The 8,651-nt window shown below is 45.3% G+C and overlaps 1 protein-coding gene across 1 annotated transcript in view; it reads right to left on the bottom strand.

Annotated features, from left to right (window-relative positions):
* Positions 1-702: 702 nt before the first annotated feature.
* Positions 703-8,651, bottom strand: part of RIT2 (Ras like without CAAX 2) — a 178,233-nt gene continuing 170,284 nt past the window's right edge. The window contains exon 5 of the mRNA XM_077936519.1: positions 703-3,655. Within this exon, the coding sequence (XP_077792645.1) occupies positions 3,428-3,655 (228 nt within the window). The 3' untranslated portion in view covers positions 703-3,427. The remainder of the gene's footprint in view (positions 3,656-8,651) is intronic.

Here is an 8,651-nt window from a genome sequence, read left to right as displayed (position 1 = left end):
AGTGGTGGCCAAACTTGGCCTTCCAGCTGTTTTTGGACTACAACTCCCATCATCCCTGACCACTGGTCCTGTTAGCTAGGGATGATGGGAATTGTAGTCCCAAAACGGCTGGAGGGCCAAGTTTGGCCATGCCTGTCATAGAATATCCTAACCTTATTTACATAAGTTCACCATGCTGCCACCCCTCTCCTTCCCCTATGAAGCTGATTCAACCCACCTGGGGAACCAGAGGCAGGAGGTTCCTAAGTTCCAGCCCCATCAGCAACTGTTGCTATTAGACATTCTTAAGCTCCAGCCTTTTGGGCATCATCTGTGCCACCCTTTCCTATGCTTGCACATATTAGGAGACCCTGTTCCTCTCATAGAGCTACAATTCCCAGAGTTCCTACAAAGAAGAAAAGATTGTTAAATCACTCTGGGAATGATGGGAGTTGTAGACCATTTGGAGGGTCGCAGATGTTGGCTGCCACTGCCTAAGCACAGGCCATTTTGAAGGCCATGTGACGCAATGGATAGTCTCATCCATACCCACAGAAGTAAAGAAAGAGACACCACACCAGTGAATTTGATTCCCAAGTCACATAATTCATTAAAAAAAAATAATAATCCTAAAACATGGAGAATGGCTATATTCATCTCTTTGCCCTGGCAAACCAGGGGCTGCAAGCAAGCCTGTATAAGCACTGACAACATGTCACCATCTTCTTTTCCCACATTTATTATGGCATGCAGCATTCATCCTGGTTTCTTTTAGATAAAATATTAAACATAGCAAGTGACAAAACCATCTATGATGAAGCAAAAACGAAAACCAGGGGTGGGGAGCAGCAGCAAGTCTCAATTTCAAGAATGCAAACTTGTCCCTTCCCTAATTTACATCTCTTTTATTCCTATATTTAGTTTTCAAATATCTGATGATTTGGTATGTTCTTGTGCATGCTTCCATAATTTTATTTCACAAAGCACAACAAACGAAATTCTACCTACCTACCTACCTACCTACTGAATGGAGTCATACAGTGGCTCCAGCCCTATCCCAGATCTTGAACCAAACTGGGCTGTTTTGGGTTCACCCAGGATTTGGGTGGAGCGGGTTCAGTCTGCCCTAGGTTAGATCAGGTCCAAGCAGAGTGTTCTGGGACTGTGAAAAGGGGAGAGGAGTTGGGTAGCACATGCCCTCTGGATGAGTCTCATTCTCCCTGCTCCTGAACATGTGTTTAATTAGGCCTCTGAACCCTAATTAAGCAAAGTCATTGATTTGGTTTGGATCATCCAATTATTTCCATACTGCTTTTTAGTCCAGATCCCCAGAATGGGTTTCACAGCACTGGAAAAATCCCAGGCACCTGACCATTCCTAGCTCTAAAAAAGGTTTGACACTCATCCTGGATTGGGGCACTCTGAAGCGTTGGATAGGACCCCAAATTGAATGGGGGAGCCATGCACAGCTCTACTTTCTATATTATGTTCGTACTGTGTAGGAAAGAAAGAGCAAGAATCACCATCATAACATCTCTCTAAAAGCACAAAGAAATCCTTACATACAGCAAGTTTTTTTAAAAAACCCATGTTCCTAACATTGTGCTACTCTAGTGCATCCTTTGTCAAACTGGTGTCCTCAATATGTTTTTGGACTACAAATCTCATCAATGTGGACCAGCTCAGCTGTGCTAGCAGGGGCTGATGGCCCCAACCTATGTGAGATGCCATGTTGGCAAAGGATGCTCTGGTGATATATGCCTCATCATTTCTTGGGCTTGGCTCCTGAGAATGAGATTAACAAGCCTTCCAAGTGCCCTGGCACAATGATAATGGGGGCAATATAAAGATCCTGGCTAGATTTAAAGGCATGCCTTAATTGGGCATATATCCCATCCTGTTTTATGACCAACCACTGAGATAATGATTTCATAGTGAGATAAGAATCGAATCTGCCAGGGTTAGGGAAGAGAGTGAACTAGCTCATATATTAAATGTTTGTACAGGACATCATTGGAAAAAATATATATACAGCTGATTGTATATATGCATGTTGTGGCCAAATATCCAGATCCCAGGGTGATTGACCACAAAGTGAGTCATCTCTTTGGAGCTGTAGCAGAACTATCCATGTCTGTCTGAGATCGGATGCTGGTGAGGAAAAGACTGCTAATTTTTGCCATCTTTGCCTCGGCAGGTCTATAAAGGCTTCCCTGCTTTCATCCGTTGGTGGAGGCATCCTGGCTAATTAGGATCAGCAGTCTGAAGTGTTCCCCAGTTGGGTTATGACTTATGGCAGAAGCTCCAACCAAGACCTTTGTGTGCTTTGGCCAATTAGGTAAGGTTAAGCGTTATGGATTATTTGGAAGCTGGGTGCCTATAAATCAAGAACCACAGTACCTAGAGAAGCAGGCGAATATGAAGGAATGGAATAAGAACTGGCTGATCTATGGTAGAAGCCAAGGCTGGGGCCCTCAAGTGGCATGCAATCAAAAATAAATATAGGACCCTAAAGTAAACATAACTGCTGGTGACATAAGGTTATGCTGACTGGGTTCCTGATGACAGACAGTCAACACTTCATAACAGCCCTTGTAAGTACTTATAATATGCCTTCAGCACAGTGTTTTGAGTTCTGCCAGGAGACCTTGTTGGTTATATGCCACCACCAAGCCAATCCTGGGCTGCTGGAATTTATGAGAGGACCAGCTTGATGGCGACACCTTGGCTTGGATTAGTCTTTCCCCCATTGTTCAGCTGGTGCTAAGGTTAGTTGGTTTCTAGTGCCAGGCGAATGCATTTCATTTCCGCCAGGTCTTCTGAGTTAACAGCATTGGCCATTGCAGTGAAGACAAATGATAGATGGAGTAGCTCCATACACTGGATTTTATAGTAAAAGTAGTTGTCTTGTGAATGTGTCATTGGTTTGCTTTTATGTAGGTGTATGTTGTGACCAACACGGAGGTCGATTGATGATGAAGAGTGGGATATGAATTGTGGCTGACGTCCAACCTTAGTCATGCTCAAGGTAGACCTCAATCATAATAATAATAATAATAATAATAATAATAATAATAATAATAATAATAAATGGACTGAAGGAATTACATTCTATTGATTTCAATGGGTCTAACTTTGTGTATGACTTAGTTGACCATTAATCTTCAGAAATAAATAAATAAGATACCCGAACATGACTGTCCATGAAATAAGAGACATTCACAGTGCATTTTTCTTTCCACTAAACATATTAAATGCAAAACAACCTTCTCTTTACTAACACACTAGGAGGGGTTGTATCCCACTTTGCACAGAATCTTATCCAAAGTTAGAAGGCTGGTGCTGCATAAAAGGGACCCTGAAAAAATAAGACTGCATAAGATGACGCCTTCTGGAATTGTTCTGTGCAGTTCCCAAAAAACAGCAGCTAACTGCATGGGGATCACCATCAAGAAGGGATTTCCTTCTTCTTCTTCAAAGATCCTTTCAGTTTCTGCCACAGACTGTCCTTGTTCTTCAGCTTCCCATCTGCCGGAGGCAGAGACTTCTCCCTCTTTCGGATTTCTCTCACCAGCTTGTGAAAAACATCGTCGATGTAGAAATGCAAGGCAGCAGAGGTCTCAAAGAAAGGGCAGGCATACTGTCTGGCCAAGTTGACACCTTCCTCTCGGGAGACCTACAACAAAAATTAAGATGCTCTTTGTCACAGAAATAAGCCCCAAGCAGAGATTGACTGTAGGTCTAGCCAGGTCAGATTCAAACAAATGATATCAAAGTATTCCTGCTATGGTTGGGGACCATCTATAATTTTTGTAGACTATTTTTGGATTCAGTATTCATATAATCATCTGGAGATGGACCTGGAAACAGAATAGAATAGAATAGAATTTATTATTTATACCCCGCCCATCTGGTTGGGTTTCCCCAGCCACTCTGGGCGGCTTCCAACAAAGTATTAAAATGCAGTATCTTTTGAAGCTCTAATATTGAACACAACATCTCCCCTGATCTTTTGGGATCAGTTTCAGTCAAAGAGGCCTGAAGACATGGGCCAGGTACTTACAGAGGTACAGTCAACAACATATTCCCTTGGCCATTACCCATCATGGTGTGTTTGAGCTAGTTGGAGTGAATGTTCAAGGAGTGGTAAACACTACCTTAACAGAGGCATGACCACTCAACACAAAAAGTGCCCCCTAGACTCTGGGGTACTTGACAAGTCAAATCCTGCCTTCTAAGCTTAAGTCCTCCCCCTCCCCCTGTTTCCGATTCTAGCACCCCAAGGTGGATATCAATAATGACAGCATATACCTAGTCCTACTCATGAAAGTATTGGAAGTGCCTTTCAGATGGACTTAGCTCCATCTAGGCTACCATTTTCATAACTGGAAACCACCTTGAGAGCCAGTGTGGTGTAGACGTTGGGCTAACACCAGGGAGACCATGAAGCTGCACTTGGGTGACCTTGGGTTGGTCACCATCTCTCAGCCTGGCCTACCTAACAGGGCCAGCAATGGTGATAAAAACGGGGAGGGGGAGAAGAGTGGCAAATGCTGCATGGAACTCCTTTAAAGAAAGGTGGGATAGAAATATAATAATAAATTGAACAAACATAATAGTAAAATATGATGTAGGAAGATAGAGAGGATATAATTTTTTTTAATTAAAAGAAAAGCCATTTTACTATACAGTGGTACCTCGGGTTAAGTACTTAATTCATTCTGGAGGTCCGTTCTTAACCTGAAACTGTTCTTAACCTGAAGCACCACTTCAGGCTAATGGGGCCTCCTGCTGCTGCCATGCCACTGGAGAGTGATTTCTGTTCTCATCCTGAAGCAAAGTTCTTAACCCGAGGTACTATTTCTGGGTTAGCGGAGTCTGTAACCTGAAGCATATGTAACCTGAAGCGTATGTAACCTGAAGCGTATGTAACCCGAGGTACCACTGTACATAAGAATATAAGAGTGTGCAAAGAGCAATACTGAATCAGGGCAATGACTCATCTAGTCCAGCAACCTGTTCTCACAGTGGCCAATCAGATGTCTATGGGAAGCCTGCAAGCATAAGAGAACATTCCTCTTCCGTTGGTTTCCAGAGACTGATATTGAGAAGCATTGCTGCCTCAAACTTTGGAAGCAGAGCACTGCCAAGATGGCTAGTAGCCACCGATAACCCTCTCCTCCATGAATTTGTCTAATCTTCTTTTATAGCCATCTAGCTCCATGGCCATCGCTGCCTCCTGTGGCCATGAGTTCCGTAGTTTAACTATGCTATGCACAAAGCAGTATGCTTTCCTTTATCTGCCCCGAGCACTGCCTTTTATGCGTCCTATTTATTTCACGTGGAGCATACCGTTTAAAACTTTGGGAAAATATCTCAGCTTTCAGGTTACTCTGGGCAGCCCCGTGACCTCATAAAGTGGAGAAATATTTATTGGCTACCCCATTAAAATTCCAGTTGTGGCTTTTGCCAGCCTCTCCTCTGAAAATTACAAGTGAGATTAAATGGAACGCTGACAGCATGCGGAGGCAGTGATGGATGGCCTGCCATCTTTTAAGACAGCTAGTGCTGTGCTAAGGTCAGCTCCCGCACACCAAAAGGACGCAGGGGAGGGGGAGAAAAATGCCAGGAGTGGGGCACAGCTTGGCAGGCACTGCCAGTCTCTGGGTCCCACTTGACAGGAGCTCGCATTTTTCTACATCACCTAGGGGGGAAGCAAGAAAGCAAACAAATCAATACCTTAACTGTGCTTTGGGGATAGTGTGTGTGTGTGTGTGTGTGTGTGTGTGTGTGTGTGTGTGTGTTGGTGTGTATGTGTTGGTGTTGTTGCATGCCTCCCCCAGTTCCAAGTGACAAGAGACTCCAGAGGTCCTTGCGCTTACCCAGGACTTACGTAGTTTCCTTGGGATGAAGGTCAGCAGAGACTCTGGTGCCATTAGGTTATATGGTTTTATTTATACATATGGTATATACAACATGAGCGTCGGGTGGAAGGGCTCACATAATTAACAATCCCAAAAGATATTGCTTCTCCCTTAGCCACAACTTGGGATGCAGCACAGAGCAAGACATGTGGTTCCCTCTCTCGCCAGGTTCTAACTCCCTCATAGGTAAAGGTAAAGGGACCCCTGACAATTAAGTCCAGTCGCAAATGACTCTGGGGTTGCAGTGCTCATCTCACTTTACTGGCCAAGGGAGCCGACATTTGTCGCAGACAGTTTTTCTGGGTCATGTGGCCAGCATGACTAAGCCGCTTCTGGCGAAACCAGAGCAGCGCACGGAAACGCCGTTTACCTTCCCGCCAGAGCGGTACCTATTTATCTACTTGCACTTTGACGTGCTTTCAAACTGCTAGGTTGGCAGGAACAACAGGAGCTCACCCTGTCGCGGGGATTCAAACCGCTGACCTTTTGATTGGCAAGCCCAAGCAGCACAGTGGTTTAACCCACAATGCCAGCCGCTTTCCTCATACAACTCTGCTGTTGTTCTTCTAGGTACAAGATAGCCGAGGGAGGTGGGGTTGGGAAAGCCCCTCCCCATTTGCTTCTATTGCACAGAATATTGCACAGAATGGATATGCTAAATTGTGGTGCCTTACTAGCCAGCCAAAGCCACTACCTTGACAAAGAGGCTGGGTTGGCAGGTTTGCTGTTAAACATTCACACTGATAAAGGGTCGCAGGTTTTGGAAAGGGTCCAGGGTGTTATCCAGACTGACCCCCCAAATTCACAGCAATATGGAACTGTAGATTTGGATGTCACCCCACGGGTCATCAAGTCTAACATTCCTTGCGTACAGGAATCACAGCTAACAAATAAACTGTGTTCCTTCCCTGCTTCTGTGTGTTGTGCCTCACTTTAAAACTTGGTCAAGAGCAGTATCAAACTCCCTACCTAAGTGTGTTTTGCTCAGAGAGTTATCATTAAGTAAAGCAGCTAAATCAGTCTGGCAGATTTGGAGGTTGGTCTGCAAAGTAGGGAGACGATAAATCTCTTCCTGCGCACGCCACACCTGCAGCCGTGGCAATCAGTGCTCTCGGCCCCATGATGAGCCGCCAGTCATTAAAGGCAGAGGGGTTGCCATGACGAGGCTTTCTAGGCCGCAGGTGGAATGATAATTGGTACAAAGCTTCTCTTAAAGTTACTCTTTCAGCCTGGCTGCCTTTCATTAGCTATGAAAAAACCAGGCTGGTTTAACTCTCTTTCCTTTATGGTTGAGGTCTATATCCTGCCTTAACTCTGGATCATGGAAAAGAGAGTAAAGTTTGGAAGGATCAAGATTAGGAATAGTACAGCTCTATTCTGCCTTGGTGTGCTCCCGCTGCTCGGTCCCAGCGCCTGCCAACCTAGCAGTTCGAAAGCATCCCCGGGTGCAAGTAGATAAATAGGGACCGCTTTATAGCGGGAAGGTAAACGGTGTTTCCGTGTGCGGCTCTGGCTTGCCAGAGCAGCGATGTCACGCTGGCCACGTGACCCGGAAGTGTCTCCGGACAGTGCTGGCCCCCGGCCTCTAGAGTGAGATGAGCGCACAACCCTAGAGTCTGTCAAGACTGGCCCGTACGGGCAGGGGTACCTTTACCTTTACCTTTATTCTGCCTTGGTCAGACCACACCTGGAATACAGTGTCTGATTCTGGGTACCACAATTTAAGAAGGATGTTGACAAGCTGGAACGTGTGCAGCGGAGGGCAACCAAGATGATGAAGGGTCTGGAAACCAAGTCTTATGAGGAATGGTTGAAAGAGCCTGGAAAAGAGGAGACTGAGAGGAGATATGATAGCCATCTTCAAATATATTAAGGCCTGTTGTATGGAAGAGGGAGTATGCTTGTTTTCTCCTGCTGTTGAAGGTAGGACTCGAAGCAATGGCTTAAGTTACAAGAAAGGAGATTCCAACTAAATATTTGGAAAAACTTTCTGACAGTGAGAACTGTTCAGCAGTGGAATAGACTCCCACAAGAGGTGGTGAACTCTCCTTCCTTTGAGGTTTTAAAACAGGTTGGATGGCCATCTGTCATAGATGCTTTAGCTGAGATTCCTGCATTGCAGGGGGTTGGACTAGATGATCCCTGGGGTCCCTTCCAATTCTAATATTCTATGATTCTGTGTTAAGACTCCTGGTAGTTCCTTTTCAGCCACATCTTTACCTACCCAACATATGGTGTCAGGTGGTGGGGCAGGTTGGGGAAAATGGCCTCTTGGGCCGAATTAGGACCCCTGGCAGGCTTACCTCTGGGATAGAGAGAGATGGACAGACAGGCAGACAGACAGAGACATAGAAATAGAGAGATGGAGTAAAAAAATTCCTGAGAGAAAGGATGGGGTGGCACTACACAGAGACTTTGTAGGTCCTCTGCCAGTCAGAGTAGTAAATGACATTGGGTTAGATGGACAATGGTCTAAGGCAGCTCCATCTGAAGGAGCATCTCCACCCCCATCATTCTGCCCAGACACTGAGGTCCAGTGCTGAGGGCCTTCTGGCGATTCCCTCCCTGCGAGAAGCCAAGTTATAGGGAACCAGGAAGAGGGCCTTCTCAGTAGTGGCGCCCGCCCCGTGGAACGCCCTCCCACCAGATGTCAAAGAGAAGAACAACTACCAGACTTTTAGAAGACATCTGAAGGCAGCCCTGTTTAGGGAAGCTTTTAATGTTTGATGTATTACAGTATTTTAATAT

Source organism: Podarcis muralis, chromosome 11 (genome assembly GCF_964188315.1).
Source record: "Podarcis muralis chromosome 11, rPodMur119.hap1.1, whole genome shotgun sequence".
NCBI classification, from domain to species: Eukaryota; Metazoa; Chordata; class Lepidosauria; order Squamata; family Lacertidae; genus Podarcis; species Podarcis muralis.
This window is presented reverse-complemented; position numbering and strand designations above follow the sequence as displayed.